At 40.5% G+C, this 24290-nt stretch overlaps 2 protein-coding genes and 1 long non-coding RNA gene across 8 annotated transcripts in view; 2 read left to right on the top strand and 1 right to left on the bottom strand.

Moving 5' to 3' along the window:
* Positions 1-3047: 3047 nt before the first annotated feature.
* Positions 3048-15957, bottom strand: TSPAN19 (tetraspanin 19). Of its 2 annotated transcripts, none has more exons than XM_083463115.1 (9): positions 15945-15957; positions 14420-14508; positions 14249-14321; positions 11653-11783; positions 8954-9028; positions 5748-5858; positions 5095-5238; positions 4144-4227; positions 3048-3382 (listed from the first exon to the last, which is right to left on the bottom strand). In XM_083463115.1, the coding sequence occupies exons 2-9, from the start codon at positions 14495-14497 to the stop codon at positions 3311-3313; spliced, it is 768 nt and encodes a 255-aa protein (XP_083319241.1). In that variant the 5' UTR covers positions 14498-14508; positions 15945-15957; the 3' UTR covers positions 3048-3310. The 2 variants fall into 2 exon arrangements, with proteins under 2 accessions (XP_083319241.1, XP_083319240.1); XM_083463114.1 differs by lacking the exon at positions 15945-15957 and adding an exon at positions 15554-15662.
* Positions 5205-6846, top strand: LOC310687701. Its single transcript, XR_014516547.1, has 2 exons — positions 5205-5281; positions 6218-6846. It is a non-coding gene; the product is annotated as an uncharacterized lncRNA (long non-coding RNA).
* A 2988-nt stretch (positions 15958-18945) lies between the features above and the next one.
* Positions 18946-24290, top strand: part of LRRIQ1 (leucine rich repeats and IQ motif containing 1) — a 99279-nt gene continuing 93934 nt past the window's right edge. Inside the window, exons 1-6 of one of the 5 annotated variants that reach the window (XM_083463078.1) lie at positions 18946-19041; positions 20147-20292; positions 20800-20911; positions 21492-21586; positions 23456-23582; positions 23937-24166. In XM_083463078.1, coding sequence (XP_083319204.1) covers positions 20155-20292; positions 20800-20911; positions 21492-21586; positions 23456-23582; positions 23937-24166 — 702 coding nt within the window. In that variant the 5' untranslated portion in view covers positions 18946-19041; positions 20147-20154. The other 4 variants (XM_083463080.1, XR_014516533.1, XM_083463077.1 and 1 more) reach the window with 4 other exon arrangements.

Raw genomic sequence — 24290 nt, 5'->3', positions numbered from 1 at the left:
GTGATAGAAAGTTATACTAGCCTATCTGGTTAGTCTTTTTTCAAAAAAATATATATCAGTGTTACAGTTCACATATCATGATCACAGTAATACCCCCATCAGATGTGATTAAAGTGCAACTGCTTAAAACCCAACCATCAGCATGTGGTGTCCACTCCAATTAGCAATAGCTGATGCTTCTGCCTTCCAGTGGAGAGAAATGAGTTTGTGTGTGGGTCTTTTGTTGAAACACCCAGACAAAAACCAGACAGCTTCAGCCAGCAGATCTATACAAAGATTAGACCCTCAGTAGTAAATCCAGTTTAGAAAGACCCAAGTTTGGATAGCATCTCTGTGTACATTACCAAGGTATTTTCCCGCAGTGCCTCTTTAGGTTTGTATTGTTAAGAGTAAACATGGGCTATCATCTGCCTGAGAAAAGCGGGACTTTGATGACTGATCAAATGGAACCAGCAGCTCCTGGTGCCACATATCAATTTAGCTCTGTAATATTAAAATCAGCTCCTAAATGTACTAAAAGGGACGCCATCAATTTCCTGTAAAAATTGTAATTTTCCTTTTAAAAAAGTTTATCATTATTCCTAAAACCCAGTCCCTTTGAATTATGTTATTTTATCCTGAGTAGGTGATGATCAAGACGGGCCTAAAATAGGTATCTTTTCGAATCTGGTCTCCTAGTAAATATCAGAATTGATTGTTTCATTTTTATGCTTTGCATGAGGCAATTAGAAAGCAGTGTGGAATAAAACAGTAACAACAACAACAATGGACTCTCTCCACCCTTTTAGCAAACTCTACAGCATGACCATAGCCGGGGAAGACGAAAGCTGTATTGCAGCACCATTGGAGGGCATCACATTGCCCATTCCTGAGTTACAGGCCCCATACTATTCTCCAACACATCAAAAAGAATGAATATGCAGTTAAGAGATCACTGTTTTAACATTGGGAATTACAATTATGTCTTTAAAACTGTAAAAGCATGACAGGTGGAATTTGGAAAGGGGAAAAAACATATTTCCTTCCATGTAGATCAGCCTTGGCATCCACTGTGAAGCAGGGAGGAGAAGAAGAGTTTGGATTTGATATCCCGCTTTATCACTACCCTAATGAGTCTCAAAGAGGCCAACATTCTCCTTTCCCTTCCTCCCCCACAACAAACACTGTGTGAGGTGAGTGGGGCTGAGAGACTTCAGAGAAGTGTGACTAGCCCAAGGTCACCTAGAAGCTGAATGTGAAGGAGCGGAGACGCGAACCCGGTTCCCCAGATTACGAGACTTACCGCTCGTAACTACTACACCACACTGGCTCCTCACTAGCATGGAGAACTGTCTATATGTCTTCAGGATCTCATCTGCATAGACTATAATATTATAAAGAAGGGTTGGAGCTCAGTGGTAGAGCATATGCTTTATATGCAGAAAGGTTCAATCCCTGGTATCTTCAGGTAGGGCTAGAGATACCCCTGTCTGAAACCTTGGAAAGCCATTGCCAGCCAGGGTACTGACAGGCCAATGGCCTGATTCGGTATAAGACAGTTTCCTCTGTTCTTATGGTCTTTTCCATTTAGCGGCAAGAAAGGGAAAGGGGCTAATCTCTTTGAGACTGTCTGCTTCATCAGCAAAGTCTCTCTTCCTTATCAACACAATTACTTTGGACACTTTGAGGCCAAGCTGGAGATGGATCACCCCATTGTGCTTCCAACTTTTGCAGAGGCAGAGGGCAGCAACTGGGACAAAAACCTAACGCTATTACTCAGAGCCATAACCTTAAAAGTGCAGATAATAATGGAAGATAAATACATGCTCTGTATGAAAATTGAAAGGCAAAATTCACATTGGGAGAACATTGTGTCAGTAGACCAAAAATGATGGGGGTGGGTGGTCTTCCTTAAGTAACTTATTCCTTAAAACAATTTGGTTGCATTTGTATTATTTTGAAGCAATTTGAATTGTTTCTCATGTTCAACTTTTTGAATTACGGCTTTTGATGGATAGCATCCCTCATTTTTGGATGGCAATACTAGGATCCATCACGGGAGGGGGAGAATGGGGCATTGGCATGTAAACCTAGTGGTAAGGAATGTGGTAAGCATAGGTCAACAGAAAGTTTCAAATATACCTTTCAGCTAGGCAGGGCTGTTGTAAAGCCTTGCTTTTATAGCTACCCAGAATGCTGTGGAGGAAACTGGAAAAAAATGTGAATTATCATTTAATTGGGTGAGTTTTCATCTACTGATGTGTGATGTTGTCTGATCCCCTGTGCAGCTATGGAATGGATACTGCAAAGCTGCTTAATTCTGCTGGGAATTGCAATGATACTTTCTGGCTTCTTGAATATGCTTCTGCTTGCTAAGCTTCTGTACTCCAGTGCTGCTATATCAACTGAGAAACTGACTTTGCTCTGCCTAGCAGCGTTTGCACCTTAGTGGAACTCTCTGGTTCAAGATCATTCTTGACGGGTTGGGAGTTAATGTTGATAGGCACCATAGGCAAGCAGTCTCTTGCAAATCCCATCACTACATTATTCCCAAGAGGCTGGGAAAGACCCCAAAACACTTGAATGTATTATAGGGATGGGTTTTAACTCAGCAATGAGCATTTGAAGGTGCACTCATGTCTGTTGAGAAAGCAGACACAGTGTCCTCAGTGTGGCTTAGTTCCAGGTAAGGATGCCTAGGATTGTGGACTCAGCCAGAGAGCAGCCATCGCTGTACTTAATCTGCTTATTGCCATGCGGTTCAGTTTCTGAAAACTGCAGTGCTTACAACACAGGCATGCCTTCAGTTGTATGCATACCATGTCTGGCCAGATGAGGAAGTCGGCATTCTGACTGGGGATAAACTAAGAGAGATGCACTTCATGTTCACAGGGATACACAAATAATTACTAACTAACCAACTAACCAACTGACTGACTGACTAACTAACTAACTTTCTATACCACCCTTCATCTGAGGTTCACAGGGCGATTTGCAATACTGTATAAAAACACAAAAATATGTAACATAGTAACAACAACAACAAAAATAACACGCACCCCACACAGTTCAAAAGGCCATAGATTGTTTAATTAGCCAATAATTGCTACCTATTGCAGTTAGCTAAATTATTATAGTAAAACTAGAGAGAAAGAAATATTCGTTTTAAGTGTCAGACGTGATGCAAACACAGATCCACCACAAACATTGTTTCGTTTAATATGAAAGATCAATCATTTTATAAGATTGTAATTAATGTGTGGACACATGAAGCTGAAAACTGTGTAGTAGAGTACAAGATGCTTAGTGCAATGATGATGCAGGCCTTTTGCTAATTCCTGGGCAAAACCATATTCTTCCTCATTGTTCTGAAGAGCCAGCCTGCTGCTACGAACTGAAGCACCTAAAAAGGTAGCAAAAGTTGGAGAAAATGCCCATGGTGTTATTTATATTTGTAATCCACTCTGTAACAGCAGTTCCCAGGGCAGGTTACAACAATTGAAAAGTCAGAATTAAGAACACACAAAAGAGATTACATTCACAGGAATAGGGTGGGTCCTGAAAACATACATCTCAGGTGTCAAAGGCCAGGTTAAAGAAGTGTGTGTTCAGCATTTGCCAAAAGCTATATAGTGAAGAAGCCAAATGTACTTCTGTGGGGAGTGAATTCCACAACTCAGGGGCTGCCACAGAGAATGCCCAATGCGGAGGGTGGTGGAACTACCAAAAAAGGCCCCTCTGAGGTCTGTAGGGAAGGAGGCCATCTCTCAGATATTTGGGGCCATTTAAAACTTTTAATATTAGAATGAGCACCTTGATTTGGACCTGGAAACAAACTGGCAGTTAATGCAGTTGTTGCATTTTGGACCAGCTGAAGTTTCCGGGTCATCTTTAAGCCCTATGTTGAGAACAAACCACTGAAGGTCTCTTCACCATCAGCTTGTTTTAGACTCAGTATGGAGTCCCAACTCTCTGTAATATGTACCTATTTCATACACATGACTGGAATTTTTGTCCACGTGTGGTGTAATACAATTTTGCACCCACATGTGAAAAATGAAATAAAATAGCCACCATCTATTGTGAAGGTAATGTGTGACACACACCTTACTTAAGTGTCCTGTAAAAAACGAGTCACTGTCATGTAACAAAAAACACACTTACTTCTACCGTTAGCAATCCAGTATTGATTGAAAGTAATAGCCATGTATTTTGTTCATACCACATCTTAATATCTTCTTCACAACCCTGAGGGAAAAAGTGATATTTAAATGAAAGTATAGACGTACTTCAGAAGTCGAATGCCTTGTGAGTCGAACGTTTTGGCTCCCAAACACTGCAAACCCGGAAGTGTGTGTTCCATTTTGTGAACGCTCTTTGGAATCCGAACATCCGAGGCAGCTTCTGATTGGCTACAGGAGTTTCCTGCAACCAATCGGAAGCTGTACCTTGGTTTCCGAATGTTTGGGAAGTCAAACGGATTTCCGGAATGGATTCCATTCAACTTCCGAGGTACGACTGTAACTGTTTATTTCTCAAGTTACACTCAATTATAATCTTTTACCTAGGGCTCAACAATTTTTTTTTGGGGGGGGGAATGCCAAAGAGCAAATTTATTCCGTTACTTAATAAAGGAATGGAGAATGCTCATGTATAGGGTGAGAATGTGTGTGTCCTGCTTCTGGACTTTTCATAGGCATCTTATAGGCTGTCAGAGGAAACAGGATGCTGGCTAGAATTAGGTAATCTGCTTTTTATTCTTGGTTAGCAGTTTTCAAATATGAGCCTTCCCAGATACAGAGCATGGATGGGAAAGCTCCAGCCTGTGGGCCTAATTAGGTCCACCAGGGGTCCCAGTTTGGCCAGGGGTTTCAATTTGGCCTGCCCTACACTTGACATCATAAGACATCAGCTTTGGGCATGTACAGCTGCAGCTGTAAAGGAACAATCCATATTATTACAGAAGATTCCAAATACAGCCAGCCCCTGCTGCAAGTAGTGTTTGCTTTCATCAGGAGCAGCAGCTAGCATTTCAAGCACACTGAGATACATAAGAAATTTTTCAAATTCTACTGGGAGTACAGAAACATGCCTTACAATACATTGTACGCTTACCCTAGTATAGGTTGCATTTTTCAGTGCATCACAAAACCACTTCCCCATGTTAGATGTTGTGCAAGAACATGGTACTTGATTTGCATGTTCTTTATTCTTATTCCATTTCCAGTCTGTGAAGTTGTATCGCCCACAACAGTGGAGCTGGAGAAGGAGAAAAGTCCTCAGTGTTATGAGTAATAGAAAGGTAAGTCATGTCAAGTTGCATGATAAAGTAGTAAAGTAAAAAATCAACAATGAAGCCCTGTTGTTAAAACAGGAGTTTCTTCTTTCAAGTGATGAGAAAATCAGAGCACTGCTATGGGGTTTAATTTCCTATAGATATGAGGAAGGAGAGGAAGAAACAGAAAAAGGTCATGCATGCACCAGAGACTTTGCACTTCCTGTGTAATCTATGTCTTTTAAATTTTTACAAACAGCTTATTGGAAGAAAGCAGCTTCCTATAAGCAGGCAGCACAATGGCTAATCTAACTTTAGATTCCCAAAGAATTGCACCGCAGTAATGCTTCAGATTTCTTAGCCAGCTTCAGCTAAAAATTCCATTCAGTAACGTATGCTAAATGACCTTTCAAAGGAAGCACTGCAGGATTTAGGCATTTCATCTGATACAGAAAACAATGTGCTTGTTTGGTCTTCTACCACTATGACTCACCATACGCTGAATATTATTCAAAATAGTCCACTGATGTTCCTTTGCAGATAAATGTTTATTGCCATAGTTAGAAATAAGCTCATCCATCTGAACTCTCCACAAGTCATTGGCCTGTTTACAAATAGTGTTAATAATTCCATTAGTGTGTCATCATTTTTTCTTCACTTTTAAGAAAATTGCAGTCATCTGCTATGGTCAATCAGTGGCATTCTAAGACATTTAAAGTGGAGTCAATTGTTCATTACATACAGTTAAAAAGAGCCTGGGATGGAGCTAGACTGCCATTGATTTCAATGTTTCTAGCTCCTTAGAAGTATATACATGCATACTAAGGCTATGTTCAGAAGGAGGAGCTGAGCAAGCAGCACTTCCAATGCAGTCCCCTTGATATCCTTTGCTCTCGGCAAAAGGTGATCACACACTGAATACTGAGAGTGGAAGGGACGAAAAAAATCATCTTTCTTCCATAGGAAGTTCACCTGCTGTTTAGAGAATGAGTGCATAAGAGTGCATCTGCACAGGACTCCATTTTATCCCTCACTTATAGAGGAACAGTGTTGTATGGGAATATAGATCCATAATACTCATACCCCGAAGTGGGAGTGCAGCTGTGATCTATCTGCTTGGTCTCTTTGGTATGAGCTTCAGGCTGCAACACTTTCTGACTCACCGAAGGTAGGTTGAAAGTCAGTTTGCAGCCTTTCCAAGGAAAGTTCACCACATGGAAGCTCCTCAAGCGACAACACTGAGCCTACAAGTTGCATGGACTCCTGCTGATGGAAAGCGAACTGTGCACAGCTCTCAGCACACAGAAGGAATATGTTTGTCACATGCCAGAACCACAAAAAAAATGCAGGTGGTTTTCCGTTGTGGTCAAAGAGCTGAACCCTGCGCAGTGATGCCAGTGCTCATGACTGGCTCATCAGAGACAGGAAGCAAATATACACAGAGCTCAAGCAGCCACCACTTGCCCTCGTGATGGTATAAGTCAATGAATATCTAGACAAAGAAGTTTTTGTATGCAGACAGGCTTTCAGTTCTACTCATGCTTATTGTATCCTACAGTTCTCAAGGGAAATGAAAATAAACATGAATCGAAAAGCTCAGGCCTGCATGCAGCTGTTCTAGAATGAGAGTTCCAGAGCTTTCACATTTCGGAAATCTCTCCCCCTGCTTTCATCTTGTTGTCTAATGTCTGTATATTTTTCACATCCCCTTTTTAGCCGCTAGTCTGCTTCCCCCCAGGGCAGGCTGTGTCTAGGCTGCTGACACCCTTCCTGCCAGCAAGGAGACTACTGAAAAGAAGAAAGCAAAAAAGGGTGGGGGGTTAAAATAAAGTGACCCAGTCTCAAAGTAGCCACCAGGCAAGGGAAACAGAATCAACAAAGTGCATGTGATTTGCATGTTGAAAGGCCAAAACTTGAGGGCTGTTAAAATACCTATTTAAAAATGGAAACAGATGACACAGCTTTCTGTAAGCCACAGTTTGTGTATATACCCTGTGCGCATACACCATAACAGAAGGGCTAAGCTATTGCACATGTCAGTCTTTATATCTTAACAACAAGCATTCACAAGCGATAGGTACAATCCAGCTAGAGCCAAGCCCCTTTTGGGTTACTGTCCCATTAAAGAGCTTTGCTCATGTCGCCAGCCTTCTCTGTATGTGCATTTGACAGCAAATGCTCAGTAAACCCTGGATACCTTCTACTTGCTTAATATTATTGTGCAAGGGGTTCCAAAACCTAGGTATGGACATCCCCAAAGGTCCACTGTCATGTAGAAGCCAGGCAAATATCATGTGGTATCCTTAATTAGTACCTCTCCAGCTGAATGAAAAGCTTAGGCTGGCATATATGAGATCCCTCAAGGAAGCTGGTCCCAAGCTATTCAGGGCTTTATTTTCTTACAGCAAGACCTTGATTTTGACTCGGTAGTATATAGGAAGCCAAAGCAGAGGTGTAATACATTACTGATGAGAAGCCCCGTCAGCAGCTGGTCTGTTGCATTCTGTATGAGTTGTTATTCTGGGTCGCTGTATAATTTGTTGCCAACCATCTGTTTCAAGATACAATGGACTGTGCCTCCAGGGATGAAGTCAAACTGATGTGTTAACAGCACTGAAATGGCCTTCCCAGGGCACAAGCCTGGGTAGTGTTATGGAGGTCCTGGGCTGCTATGGAGGTCCTGGGCTGCCCAGATGAGAAGACCTCCTTCTTCACCTCCCTGATGTGGCCCAAAGGAAAGAAGAGCAATATATTTGGCACCAGCATGGCTGCAGGAGTTGCCGGAAGGAGGTGTGCAAGGAACCATCCAACCGGCTTAGGGACTCCACTTCAGATTTGTGTAGGGTTTACTCCTTAGCCTTTTCTTCTCCTGAAGATATCCCAAAAGGCCGTGGAGGTTTAGGATCAGAGTTTTTCTTCTCTTAGATGGGCTACCTTGCTAGGTTGGTGAGCTACATCTGCACACCTTCATACAGGATTGCCTTCAGATGGCTCAGGGGTCAGATAGCTCCATACCCTCCAACATTTCTCCAATGAAAACAGGAGAACGTCCTACGGAATAGCGGGACATTCCAGGATCAAATCAGAAACTGAGACAGTTTCTCTAAATCAGGGACATCCCTAAAAAATAGGAACACTTGGAAGGTCTGCATCTGCCCCTCACTTCCCTCTACAACACATGCAGAAACCACCTTCTTGACTACTGTATCCACTCTTAGTTGCATCCATTCAATCCACTGGAGCCTGTCTTTGCATGGAGGAGAAACCTCTAAATCACTAAGGATTTGAGACCCATCGGCTATCCTCACTTGGTTCAGCCAATCAGTCAAAGCCATTCCTGGGGTGTCAAATGCTGACAGCTTCCAGGAGCCACAGGTGAAAGCTGAGTGTAGGGTGGACAAACTAACCAAAGGTGGACAAACTACCCCAAAAGCAGCATGGTGTGTCCCCCAATAGAGATACTATCTCTCCCCTCATACCCCCATAGGCATATACACATACACGGTATAAATGGTGCAAATAAATAAATAAGCAATCTTTCTGTTAAGGTTTCTTTTTCAGATACTGTACATGCATACTCTTGAGACAAGTAAATGATGTGGAATGCTTGGAATCCCTCTGCATGATCATGCGTAGGATGGTTCCAGGGCACTGTGCACTTGGCCACAATATACTTTTGGGTAAATAATAGGTACATACCGTTTCCTTTCCTGTATATAGGACCCCAAGTATTGCCATTTGGATAACAAGGACAAGGACAAGAAGACCCATGTACTGAAAATAAAAATAAACCTATTACTAGGAAAGCTGCACAAAATGGCATTAATAAGCTCTGTGTGATTAATATAGAAAGGAATTTCAGTTACTAGAAATGTTGGTACCTGCAAGAATTTATGTGTATTATAGGAATGAGTCATCATTGTAAAACATACCAGCTTTATAGCTGAGCACCAGCTGCTGAGTGATGAATTGCGCTATCATGTTAGGAATGTAGAAAGAATATGGGAAGCTGCCTTATAGTGAGTCGACCCCTTGGCCCATCTAGCTCAGACTTATCTACATCGACTGGTAGTGCATCTCCTGAGAACTTTCCCAGTTCAACATGGAGATGCTGGGAAATGAAGCTGAAACTTTCCACATGCTCTACCACTAAGCTATAGCATTCCAATTGGAAATTCAGATTTCAAGATACCATATCCTGTCTACATTTATACATATATTAATGGGATCTATTCAGTGGGTGTCCATAGTATTCATGCAACTAGGTTACAGCATTCTAAATCACAATTTTGCCTTTCCCCAAGCATGTGTATATTTACAATGCAATGCAATGACTTCATTTGTCAATGAGTGTGTTCTGAACCCAAATCTTAGCCTGGCAGCAAAGAAAGAGAACCTTATTCTTGACTGAGTAAATGTTGTGCAGTGAAAAGCAAAGCAGTAGTATGAGCATCTCCATAAGATATCCTAGCGCCTTGGTACATACATTCGTTTCTTTACAGAGATTTTGTAAAGTATTAAAAATGCTTCCACAAAGAAACAATCTTCCCTTCCAGCTAGAAATCTGGGCAGAGCCTTTGTTTTCTAACCAAGCTGTTTAAAGGTCTTGAATGAAGTTTACCTCCACTGAACACCCTTTTGGACACACATAGTTTCTTGTGTCATTGTTAGACATGTTGCTGTTTTGTAGAGTCCAAGGCATGACCAGATAGATTGAAACAATAAGCTGCTCTTTTGCTAAATGTTTATAATGCAACAATTGTACATGTGTTACTCATTTGTTGCACAGGTTCCAGGTGTTTTTTCTCACATCTGCTTCAGAGAAATCACGTTTCACTAATGCTCAAATGACAATATTGTGTAGAAAATGTAATAAACTGAGGAAGTCATTGTGATTTAGAATCCTGTAACCTAGTTGCATGAATATTATGGATGCCCACTGAATAGATCGCATTAAATCACAGATGACAAGCAATATAACTTTTTTGTTACCTTTAAGAAGAAGAAGAAGAAGAGTTTGGATTTGATATCCCGCCTTTCACTCCCTTTAAGGAGTCTCAAAGTGGCTAACATTCTCCTTTCCCTTCCTCCCCCACAACAAACACTCTGTGAGGTGAGTGGGGCTGAGAGACTTCAAAGACGTGTGACTGGCCCAAGGTCACCCAGCAGCTGCATGTGGAGGAGCGGAGACGCGAACCCGGTTCCCCAGATTATGAGTCTACCGCTCTTAACCACTACACCACACTGGCTCTTTAAGGGCTACATAGCAGAGACAGATTTAAGGGAGTGTTTTAGCAGTTCAGCTGCACTGGGTGCTGAGCCTCAGGGGTGCCAGGGGATGCCTCAGCTATTATTTAGAATGGAGTACAAGAAGCAGAGGAAGAATTCTGGCATCGCACAGGGCACTACTGAAATTTGAGACCCCAACGTTTGCCACTGTGCATAGCCTGGGGCCTTACCCCTTACCAACACACTCATTTGCTGCAATACTCTTCAAAAGCCCTCCTCTGGGTGATCCTGCCCACTTAGTTAAGAAGGAAGCCTAGGGGCCTTTTCTGTGGTGGCACCCCATTTTTGAAACTCTCGTCCTTTGAAGGCTCATTGGGCTTCTATGTTACTCTCTTTTTTAATGCCAAATATATTTTTATCTTCCCCAGGTTTTAAATATTTATTTAATTATTTGATTAGGATTCTGAATCACTTCTGATTTTACACACACACACACACACACACACACACACACCATCCTAATCAACAGGGGGGGGGGGAATCATATATACAAAAGATTAAGAACAGTTTCATGATGTAAAAATGATTTTAAATCCAAGATAGACTGGAATCAAAAGCTCCACTTAAAAGACTTGATGAGATATTTGATGAGATTTTAGTACTGAACTTAGCATCTGACTTCCCTCCCAACAAGTCCAGAATTTACCTGGTGAAGAAGGGACTTGCATTGTAGATGAATATCTGACCAGTTCCAAGACAAAGTGGGAAAAGACTCTGAACAATTTTACTGCCCCCTGTAGTAAGACTTCTGATTTTGCCTTGAGACTTCAGTGGGAGCTATTGCTAAAGTCAAATTGGCAAGCGGCATCTCTAGACTTTGCCCTGAGTCTAAACAGTTTTTGCTCCTTTTCTGTACAGTACTCCTCTGCAGGCTAAGCACTCAACCTCTCTGTGCTGGAACACTTGAAATACAGTATTCTATTAAGGATATATCCCTGTGTACATGCAGTAAGATCCCATCAATTATTGTACATGTTGTATCACTCTATCAGCTTTGGGATGCAGAACAATCTCAAAGGTTAAACCACTTCGAGGATTGTTGTGGGGAAAGCTAAGTGTGTGTTGCAAGCAACAACTTTGTGCTAAGGATTTTCACAAGTTATACTTACCACAGCTACTAAACACCTGTTTCCTCGAATGCTTCCTAAGTATCCCAAGAGTCCAATAAAAACAATGATGGATCCAACGGCAAGCAGCATATGAGAAACAGAATCTGCCACTGAATGTCCTCCTGTGGATACTAAAAAAAATATGTAAAAATGTATTTTGTATTTTTAAATGCTTAATGTGTGACACTTAAAACAGGATGTCTATAGCCATAAGTGAATATGTGAAATTGCTTACACACGGGAAATTGCATACATAGACTGACCTGTGCAAGAACATCCTTTCCTGATACTGTACAGTAGTATCTCAGGTTAAGAACTTAAATCGTTCTGGAGGTCCGTTCTTAACCTGAAACTGTTCTTAACCTGAGGTACCATTTTAGCTAATGGGGCCTCCCGCTGCTGCCACACAATTTCTGTTCTCATCCTGAAGCAAAGTTCTTAACCCGAGGTACTATTTCTGGGTTAGCAGAGTCTGTAACCTGAAGCGCCTGTAACCCGAGGTACCACTGTATTAGGTTATCCATTCTAGAGATATATATCCTAGTTTGCTGTCTCTGAGAAAATAAATCTTACTTTCATGAATTCCTGGATATATATTTTTTAAAGCCTACACATGTTTACTAACAGTAGTCACACTTGTTGTTGTTGTTGTTTAGTCGTTTAGTAGTGTCCGGCTCTTCATGACCCCATGGACCAGAGCACACCAGGCACTCCTGTCTTCCACTGTCTCCCGCAGTTTGGTCAAACTCATGTTAGTAGCTTTGAGAACACTGTCCAACCACTAGTAGTCACACTACTGAAACCCTAAACCAACCTGGAGGCAATTCTTGTATAGATGAGGGCAAACAAGTTAACTCCAGGCAAGATAATGCTGTGGGTTGGTAGATTCCAGCTCAAGAAGGATTACCGCTATTTCTAGATAGTGCCCCCCCCCCCCCGTAAAATTCAATATCTGCAGTTTGGGAATGCTCTTGCAATTGGTGCTGTTTGGGGAAGCCCAGGTAGCATCAACACCAGGTATGTGTTTTTTCAGCTTTGGTTGGTATACCAACTGCAGCCACAGTGTTCCATTCTCTAATTGCATTCAGAGTAGTACTTTATGTAGGACTGCCTTTAAAGATGGTCCAAACTCCAACTAGTTCAAAATTCCACTGCCAAAGCCCTGAGAGGTAACTATTTCTCTGTGAAGCTGTCAACTCCACCCAGCTATTAGTTACACGATCACTTATCCTAAGATGAAAGAGAAGTAAATCAAGACTATGTCCTCTTGCCAGGCTTCGGAACTGAACTCTCAGTGACCCAATTCATTCTTTGAAGCTGGGAAAAACAAAACAAAAAAGCACCAAGGTTGGACAATTCAGTGGTAGTTATCCTATGATGATAACATAAATGTACCCTATACTGTGCAGCAGAGTAGTGTGTCAGCAGCCAGTTCATATGATAAAAGTGTATTTGAAGTTGTGACTCATTGCTACATCAAAATCATCATTTTTAAAGGGTTTGAAAACATCAATAAAGTAAGCAAAATTGTGGTCTCTAAAACAAGCCTAAACCGAATCTATTAAGATGGAGCCACGATAGGGAATCCGTTAGAGGACAACCACGATACCTACCGACAAAAGCTGATTATACTGCATATTGTGTAATCGCAATTATCTAATTTTGTAAAAACAATGTTTATATTCCATCTCGCTATAGGGCAAAGTGCAATCAACCACCAGTTGTTGCAATTAACTTACAATATCACACCATCAATCTAAATTAGAAGCCAGGTGTAAAAGAGTGAAGTGCATTTTAGAAGTTATGAATTGTGGTGGAACACACACACACACACACACACACGAATGTGCCATCTGGGCATCTATTGCGTCGGGGATGTGCCATTCCAGTCCACTTGAATTTGACACCTCTGCCCTACCCTGTGTATATTAGCTATAATATAACTAGCTATCAAATAGCCATACTTTGACTTTGGCAGAACTCCCTACTATCAGACCATTACTACTATTTATTATAGCCCATATAACTGTGTTCTATATAATACTGACCCTGCAGTAAGAGTCAGTGTACACACTATTGCTCCTTTGTGTTGTGCACCATAAATAACACTCTTCTCAATTGCTGCAGTGGCACTGAGAAAATTATCTGGTACTTGTGATGAGTTGAGCCAAATAGCTTGCAATATGAAGTGATATAAAACAGCCTCCACACAGTGGCTGTAACATGTGCACCAGTTTGAATGATGGTTTTTTTTCTTTTCAGAATGACTGAATTGATTTCTACCTAAATGCTGGAAAAGCAAACCGTTCACAATGTTGGATGGTTGGTATATTGAAGCCAATGGGGCTAAGTTAGTATAAATCCAAGTATTACAGCTTTACAATTTTCTAGTTCAAGCCATCTGCTTTCTTTCAAGTTTGTATAATGAAGGGCATCATAACATGAAAACAAGACTGATATTTTGATTCCTGGCTTTGTACAGTAAATGTTCTAAGGCAATGCTGCCATCTTGTGGGAAGTCAACATTTTAATGGTTAAATAGAATACGCTTTCCTTTAAAGGTTAGAGAAAGTTCTGGGCAGGCGCTTATACTTACGCAAAAGTCTGAAAAACCTGTTTCTGTCTAGCGACATCCAAAGACCAAAAGTCACAAGCAGAAGACCTAACACCTGAAAGCAACACATAATGGCTGTTTGTATCTGAATTGTGCTACAGAACTTACAGTTAATGTTTAATTCCTGTCTCACAGTACATGAAAACTTCTTACCAAGAAAATTCCATTGAGGATGTTTAAGAAGTATTTTAGTATGAAGAGTTTTTCACTTCGTCTCATTTTGCTCTTCATTTAAATGGCACCTGGAAACAATGGTTGCACATTGTGATATTTATATAACACTGAAATGCATATTTCACATTAGTTTTAAATGTATATTGCCAGTAAAATGTATCCATGTTTTCTAACACAGAAAATATTTAAGGACATAAAGTCTTCTGCAGTCCAATTTTCTGTCTTTCTTACTGACAGGTCAAGCAGAATTAACAGATACACATTTCCCCTGTGTCACTCTCCCGACAAAGGCATGATCATACAGGGTGATCAAAGCAGCTTCTGTGACAGAACAGGACCTAAACCTCAACTGAAAATCTAGGCACAGGTCTAGGATTTCCAGGGTTTTTCCTTCTTCTACCACTTTTCCTGGGGAAACCCACACTTTACCACAAAATCAGAGCAAATGGCAACCAGGTTTTCCGGTTATTGCCCTTTGTTCCAAATTAGGAGTAAAATGTTGGTTTTCCCAGGGAAAGCATAGGGCGGGGGGGACGGACACTCTGCTTGGACACTGACCTAGAAATCTCACACCTGTGCCTAGAAAGCATGTTCTAGGAGCAAATCAGTCCTAGGATTAACTCTTTGTGTAAGTTCTTGCAACATTATAGAGAGTGGTGTAAGAATATATTTGGAATAGCAGATTCTTCCAGTGAGGATCTTAATGACTTTATTTATTTATTTAATGTTACATGCTGTTGGATTGCAAGTGGTTTACGAAATATAAAATAAACATCAAAATATAACCACCCTTCCCAAAAAAACCCCAACAGTTAAAGACAGGCGTTTAAAATATTGAAAAGACTGAAATTCAACAGTAGCTAGAAATGGATAAAGCACACATAATTTCTGCATGTCTGGATAGGATTGGCTTAACAAAAATGTTTTAAGCAAATCAAACTGGGTGGATGCATGAATAATTGTGGGGTTTAAAAATTGTATCCTTTTGTATGACACCCTGAGAGCTTGTTCTATAAGACATCTGACAGATATTATTAATAAGTAAAACAAATAAGAAACTTCTGGCGCCACTTATCTGATAATACACACAGCAAAATATTATTTTCCTCTCACCTCTAAAGAAGCAAACCCACAATATAGTTCTTCGCAGATACTCCAATTTTAATGTTAATTCCAAATTCCACTGTTTAGATTTGCCACACAGTACGCTGTGTTGATAAGGATTTACTTCCTTGTTACTGAGGTTACTATTTACATGTCTTTGTAAATGATGTTTAGTTTGTTTGACACTTCCATTACACTTAATTTGCTTTCAAGAACCATTCTCTTTCTTTCTCTCCTTTCTACAATTTAAAAAAACCTTAGAGATGAGTTAAGGTGCTTACAAATCCAGTGATGTGCCCAAACCATAGAAATGGTAAGTTTAGTCACTTGGGCTTAATTTCTACCTCTCGTAAATATATAGAATCCAGAGTCTCCCATAGTGCACTCACTTACAACTTACCTTGCACATGAAGCCCAACCTCAAAAAAAAAACTTTTTTAAAAAAACTAGTGAGACTCCTATATAGGGGGAAAGGTAAGAAAACAATGTTTATTGGATTCAGTTCAGTTCTCATATACATAACTTCACACATATTCTCCAAGGCTTCTTAAGAGAGCTTTTTTAAAAAATCAAAATAAAAAATCAAAATGTTTTATTATTGTACTCTCTGTAAATGTTATCCTAGTCTTCGGAATGTTTTGAAATTGATACTTTGCTGAAATAAAATTTAGGAAAAAAACTTATTAACCCATGGGTGATATTACTTAAGAAATATCATGAAGCAAGAGCATTCAGTAATGACACACTAGAATAACCTAATGAAAGAAACAAAAAGGCGAAACTAATATATGAGATAGACTCATGACATGCAAAGTGAGATAATTGTGATGTTTATGGTGTACAGCTGATGAAAACCCCAAATTAGCAATCTCAGAAAATTAGAATATTAAATGAAATCAGCAAAACAAGGACTGCAAATAGAGCAATATTGGACCTCTGAGAAGTAGAAGCATGCACATGTACTCAGTACTTGGTTTGGGCCCCTTTTGCATCAATTACTGCCTCAATGTGGCGTGGCATGGATGTTATCAGCCTGTGGCACTGCTGTGGTGTTATGGAAGACCAGGAAGCTTCAATAGCAGTCTTCAGCTCTTCTGCATTGCTCGGTCTCATGTCTCTCATCTTTCTCTTGCCAATGCCCCGTAGATTCTCTATGGGGTTCAGGTCAGGCAAGTTTGCTGGCCAATCAAGCACAGTAATCCCATGGGCATTGAACCAGGTTTTAGTACTTTTGGCAGTGTGGGCAGGTGCCAAAGTCCTGCTGGAAAATGAAGTCAGCATCCCCATAAAGCTTGTCTGTGGAAGGAAGAATGAAGTGCTCCAAAATCTCCTGGTAGATGGCTGCGTTAACCCTGGACTTAATGAGGCACAGTGGACCAACACCAGCTGATGACATGGGTCCCCAAATCAACACAGACTGTGGAAACCTCACACTGTGTTTCAAGTATCTGGCATTGTGTGCCTCCCCATTCTTCCTCCAGACTCTGGGTCGTTGGTTTCCAAATGAGATGCAAAAGTTTCCACAGTCTGTGTCTATCTCATATATTAGTTTCACCTTTTAAGCTGAATTATTGAAATAAATGAACTTTCCCACAATACTCTAATTTTCTGAGTTTCACCTGTATAAGGAGAATTTCTGAAGTGAGGAAACTTAGATTCTTCATGATTTAGCACCCTTCCTGATTTGGCTGCCTTCCTAACTCACAGAGGTTCTCTCATGCGGCTGAGAGTACTGCATGCTCCCAGAGGTGTCCCATGTCTAGAAACAGAGCTTTTAGCTAAAATTAGAGAAGTGCTTAGCATCATGCTGTTTACATGCCTACTAAAATGTAGAATCATAGAATTGTTGAGTTGGAAGGGCCAAAGGGCCGTGCAGGAATCCAATGCAGGAATCGCAACTACATTCTTCTGATATTTAGCTGGAATCTCCTTTATTGTTATTTGAAGCCATAGGTCCGGGTCCTACTCTCCAGAGCAGAAGAAAACAAGCTTGCTCAACCTTCCATGTTAGATATTTGTTATGTACTGAGTTGAATAGGATCCAAACTGCAGCAGTCTGATTGGTCCTAGAACAATAGGATCCAAAATGCAGCAGCCTGATTGGTCCTAGAACAATAGGATTCAGAATGCAGCAGTCTGATTGGTTCTAGAACAATGCAGCAGTATGATTGGTTGGCAGGAACCACCCAATCATGCTCCAGATAGAAGTGACTCCACAACCTGATTGGCTTACAGTAGAATTCCGGAATTAGCCAATCATGTGCAGCCCATTGTGTAAATAATGTATATAAAGCAGATACTTTGAGGGGACTTTCATTCATTCCCCCTCACCACTATGAGCTGAATAAAGAGCATGAAATCACTTTGCGACTCTGAGTATATTTCAATATTTAAAGATGGCCATCGTAACCCCTCTCCATCTCCCCTTATCCAGGCTAAACATACCTAACACCCTCAACTGTTCCTCATATGGCTTGGTTTCCAGACCCTTGAGGCAAACTAAGGCCCGGGAGCCAGATCTGGCCCAATTGCCTTCTCAATCTGGCCCGCGGACGGTCTGGGAATCAGCATGTTTTTACATGAGTAGAATATGTCCTTTTATTTAAAATGCATCTCTGGGTTATTTGTGGGGCCTGTCTGGTGTTTTTACATGAGTAGAATGTGTGCTTTTATTTAAAATACATCTCTGGGTTATTTGTGGGGCATAGAAATTTCTTCATATTTCCCCCCCAAAATATGCCCCCCCACAAGGACTAAGGGACAGTGGACCGGCCCCCTGCTGAAAAAGTTTGCTGACCACTGCTCTTGAGCATCTTGTTCACTATCCACTGCCCATGTCTTTTTGGTTTGGGGCTTTCCCTGAGGTGTGACTGAGTCACTTGCAAAATATTCATTGTACGCCCCTTGAAAGGGTTTTGTTTTCAGACTTTGTGGGAAAGTTTTTTGTTTTGTTCTTAGAATCTGTAGAAATTGATTGCTTTTCAGGACTTCAAAGTACACTTTTCGTACTTTGCTTCATTGTTACGTTTTGTACCGCTTCTGTGGATTTAGGGCTGCAAATCTTTTACACATTTGTTAAAACAAACAAATAGGTTTCATAGCCCTGTATTGAACCACTGTTGAATGTTTTGGAGGGAGGAGGTTCCTAAAGGACCAACGAGGCTGCCTAGCATTTTAATTTTTTCCCAGGAGCTGTGCCACGAAGAAAAACAAGCCAAAGCGATGAAGAAAGGTGTCCTTCTCCCTAGCTACAGGCCAGCGTCTTGCCTTTCCACGCATCCTAAGCGCAGCTGGCTCCTCTGCATCCCCGCGCCCTCCTCCCAAGGCGTTCAAAAATCCCTTGTTTCCTCCCGGGGCTCCGATTCCAAGTCAATTAATTTCGAACTTTCTCGGCTTCCGTAGCTAGGACGTCCTTCTGCGCGCTGTTCGCGGTTGTCATGGCTACACTTCCTGTAACATTGAAGTTAGCCGCTCTAAGCTCTCGGGTTCTGAAGCAGGTCAGTGCTCAGCGGCGGCGGGAAGCGGGAGGGATGAAGCGGTCTTCGACGCCAAGAGCAGGGACGGATCCCCTCTCCTGACAAAACAGCCGGGGAGGAACCCGTTTCGATCGCTAAGATAGAGCGGGGCGGCAGTTGAGCGAGGGCGATGCCTAGAACTACAACTCCCAGCGTGCAACGGGGCGCTGCCCGCTCAAGGCTTAATGCTTTGCTTACCCCAGTGCACTCTGGGACGTGTAGTCCAAGTGCTCTAAGGGCTTGGCGGGCACGTGTCGCTTGTAAGCTTGAGGCTCTGGCTGCCGTCTATTTCTTTCTTTTTAACGACTTAAGTTGCTTCTCTTTGGAGCCAAGACGTGCCAAGTGTCACTCCGTTGCATTAGTGCACAGTGAGTGTGCCTCAAACTTGGATATATCCTGAGAGTTGTGTGTATTGGGTAGATTTATTATTTGACGGTGGATATAACGTTCTGATTTTTTAAGAGAGTAACCTGTCATTTCTCTTTCATTTCTCTGCAAAATGCCACATTACTTCATTATGGCCATGTAGATAGACAACTAATAATTACCATTAAGTGTAAATTGTCCCTGGTAAAAGATTAAGGACAGTTAACCCACAAGTGGGTTGTGGTTTTGTTTTGTTTTTAAACCGTCTCCCTACTATATATATATAGCAATCCCTGAGTGTATATAAATAAATAAAAGCAGGCACATTGTATCCCCATTTTTATTGCCCTTGCAAAGTGTTGCTTTTGAAAAGTGGTTGGCCAACAGAAATACATTAGCTACAATTGTTATCAAGCCACAATGGTCTTTATGCATGGGACAAGGAAATGAACCTGTCAGGAGGCAGCACAGTTAATGACAGTGACAACAACTAGACAAAGGTAGGCAATGTAATGTCTCCACAACTTAAACCTCAGCAACTGCCTACCTGGCCCTTTCCTCATACTGTCAAGATCACTAGTTATACCTCCACCTTTACTTGAGATGGATAGCATGCCATATTATGTTAGAATGGTCTTAAACAACAACATAATGTTAACTGTAGAAGTAACAGTTCGGCAGCACATGCATTTCTTTTCTTTTTGCCTTTTCCATGTTACAGTAAAAGGAATGGAGGAAGATGATGATCGACAAATTGAAGAAGAAATAGAACTTGAATTAAGCAAAATCAGTTTTTCATCCTCTGAAATAGATGATCCTGATCTTGATCCTGATTTATCAGCAGAAGCTTCAAGTGACAGCGAACCAGTAAGTATTCCACAGGACTTGGTGGCATACAGTGATCTTTCTGCATACTTGACAAACTTGGCATATACAGTATACAGAGTTCTGGAAGATTGATATATTTACTAGTTTGGTTGATAATATATGCCATGGAGGGTACCATGTGGATGGCTTGTTTCTTAGTATCCTAGACCCTAAAGAAACTTGCATATAAGTTCTGCAGTAACATATTATAGCTGTTTGTAACCAGCATCTAATTCTCAGAGGGACTCCCATCAGAGGGCTCAATGTTTCCCACTGCTGTCCTATGAATTCATCTAATTCTTTTATAAACTTACTTAAACCATGAACAAATAACTGCTTTTAAGTGAATTAGCAGAAAGGTAATATATAATAAATAAATAGGATTTGAGACTGCATCACTTGTATTCCAATACTTCTACCTTACATAGTTCCACCTAGGATTGTAACTTAGCTGCAAACAAGCCTAATATGAAAATAACATAGAATTTAATTTAAAATGTATATTAGATTTCAGATGAGCTACCAGAATCAGTTATCCAATATTTGAATTTTGTGAAGAGGAGTAGCCACAATGCAGAAAAGCTCATTTTGCAAGATTTGGAAAATGATGAAATATCAAGTAAGTGAGTTAGTCAGTTTGTTCTGCTACTGGTGTACAAGTAAGATGCTTATGTTTTACAAGAGAAACTACAGCACTCAAACATTTTTAGAATTATTTGTAACTGAAAAGTAAGTTAGCAGTATTCAAAATATTTAAATAGACAAATGTTAAATGTTCGGGTAGCAGTGGCTGTTTATCACTGTTATGGAGATTTTTTGTAAATATTAACAGGAAAATACCTGGGAGTGCAAATTTAAGAGATTGATAGAAACCCTTGTTTAACATTGGGCCTGCCACAAATTATGCTTTGATTATTAAGATATCCTAAGTATGATTTGTATAAAACACTTACCTATTCCTTTCATTGGAATTTTAATGAGTCTTTTAAAGGTAGAATAAGCAACCCTGATCTTGTATGGAATGTATCTTTAGTGCTGGATGTATAATGATCCAACCTAAAAAAAAACCCTGCCCATTTGGAAAGAAGTGCTATCTATTTATATAAGTTCTAGTAGGATGTCTCACTGAAATGAATTATTTGAGGCTTTGAACACTAACTTCTTCTGCAGTGTCTACATTATAATTTCTTTATTTGCAGGTGATATATACAAGGTAGTTCCTAATAATGCTTCAGAATGCTTGGCTGAGTTGGCTTCTGAATATAATGAAGATCCAGAAGAATTAAAGAAAAGGGTATTTTCTCTATATATTTTTACTAGGACTACTGCCACTGCTCATTCCACTTGCCAAACATGCCTACAGTCTGTGATATGTTGTGGGATCAGTGGTGTGTTGTGGGCTTGGCTTCAGTTTATGCGACCAGATGATGTGGACAAGATGTTCCTTCAGAGTGTGAGTCAGCAACTTCTGGACCATGTGGAATAGCTCCACTGGCCAGCTGCTAGGGGGTGCAATGCAGGCTGCAAAATGTGCCTTAGTCATCTGCACAGCCTCAGGGTAGGCACAGTTATGTGTGCTAACTAATCTTCATCAGGCTTTCTACATAGCCTCTAGCTCCTCAGAATATCAAGGATATACTTGGACTGCACAGTGCTGGAGAGGATACTCAGAAGCAATTGTGTCAATCTCCTGTCTTAGCTTGCCATTCTGTAGTGAGACAGGACTTTGAAAAGATCATCAGCATTTTCCACTGGTCAATTCTCAAGAGCATTCAGGAACCCTCTAGGTTTTAACAGCCTCCAAGGTCTGGGCTTCCACCCTTGTGTGGGGGAATTACCACCAGGAATCTAAGCTTTATCAAACAACAGTCCAGCCATGAGAAGATCTGCTGGGGTTGGGTTGGCAGAGAAGGGTGAGAAAACTGGGTTTCTCTGTTGGGTTCAGACCTGGTGGCTTCTTTCCTCATGCCACCAACCTGGCTTCTGTACTGGGTACAGAAAATGGATGCCAGCCCTCTCACTCAGCTGCATGAATTTCCTGTTCAGCTTTGGCTAACATGCTTATATACATGTTATTTAATAATAATATGGTTATTATCTAAGATAGGTAAGGGGAACCTTTGGCTGTCTAGGTGTTGCTGAACTACAGCTCCCACCAGTCCAAGCAAGCATGGCCAAGGGTCAGGAGACTTGTAGGCCAACAACATCTGAGGGCCAAAAGTTCCCCACACCTGATTTGAGAAAACCTTAGTATTTACCATTCTCTTTTTTAAAAAAAAAATCCAGTTCAAATATAAGGAAATATTTTTAAAGAGGTTTTTTTTAATCCACCGTATTCTTATTTCTTTTTCCCCATTGCACTAATACGTAGTTCAAATATATGTTTCCAGAAAAAACTGTTCCTAGTGACATGCTTTTTAGAAACTGGCTAGTTATGACAAAAATAAAATTTCATATGTAGAAAAAAATTCAGGATCTGATTAGTTTTTGGCAGTAGAGAGCAATAACAATATAGCAGAAAATGTGACACATGTAGAGATAAGCTTATATTGATTGTCATAACAGAAATAATTTGATAAGCTTGGTGGTTGCTCTAAACTTCCTTTAAAATTATATTTTGAATTTATCTCTGTTAAAATACAAACTGTAATACAAATACAAACCTATTGTTGGGTAGGAGGCTTGTCTCATATTTTGCTTGTGGCAATATGCTTGTTGAAGTAGACTTCTATGCAGACATCCCTAATTCAATAAGAAGACTTAAATGCAAGCTAGTGCTGTATTGCCTTCACATTTTCTTTCACCAATCTAGCTGTGGTTGTAAACACAACCCCCCATTCGAAAATCGGTGATATTTCTGATTAGCAGCTTAGGAGGGAAAGTAAAGGAATTTAATTCAGTTCTCCTCCTCATTAAACAACTGAATAGTAAGATTGCTGCTCTTACAACAAGACTCTGCACACACCAAGTTGGATTGTGGCCAATACAAGTGCTCCTAAACTTTTCATCCATAGCAAATAACATCTGCTCATTACCTATATTTCTCCTACTATATCTCTTGCAATTTTGAACGATGACTAGCATAGAACATAACTGCTTCTGTGTATAGTTCGATGGTTCCAAGCTCAACTACACTCTCATGAAAATATTTGTTGCTGTTTAGGTATTGTCTGAAATAGAAGATGAAGATGAAGAACAACAGATCAATGTGACTTCTGATAATACAATAGAGGCCAATAATAATGGAGACATTGCTTCCAGTGAAATTGCTGATATCTGTTCTTTGACAGGTAAACAATCTTGTAAGATAGTGACTTACAGAGAATCACTCATCTTCATGACTTAGCTCAGGTCTCTGAGATCAATATTGTTTAGCCAGAGATTGTTTAGCCAGTTATTTTCCATACATGGTATGTTCTACATCTGCATGATGTGAGCTATATTGTTGGTGATGTTGAAGATGAAGCAACCTCCTCTAGTGCAGAATGTTAAAATAGATTATCACAGGCAGAAAAAAAAATCATACACCTTGTTTTTATGGTATAGTGAAAATTCTTAAATCCACCAGGAGCTGGCAACACAATTTTATGGGGGGGGGGGCATAGTATCAGTGATTCCAAGTTCTCATGCCTGCATTCTTCTAGATGATGGTGGCACAGACCTTAGCTTTACTTTCCAAGAAGTTGAAGAAAGATGCAAGCGAGAATATGAGCTCTGGGAACAAAAGCAAAATGAACTTGAAAATGAAAGAATAAAACAATTGAAAATTAAGAAGTGCATGGAAGAAACGCAAAATGAAGAGGAGGAAAAAAGGAGGCAACTACGGCAGGAGGAACTGGAGGCTGAAAGAATGAAGTTAGAAATGTTCCATGCGGTAATATTTTAATGTAGATAATGGACATATTTAAAACCTGTGGGTCGTATCTTTTATTTATTTAGTATATCTTGTTTTTAGACTGAAATGAATTTGAATGCATTAAAAAACAATAAACATCAGA

Source organism: Podarcis liolepis (genome assembly GCF_965112155.1).
Source record: "Podarcis liolepis genome assembly, chromosome: 10".
In the NCBI taxonomy this organism is placed as follows: Eukaryota; Metazoa; Chordata; class Lepidosauria; order Squamata; family Lacertidae; genus Podarcis; species Podarcis liolepis.
The sequence above is the reverse complement of the archived record's forward strand: the minus strand, read 5'-3'. Positions and strand labels throughout refer to the sequence as shown.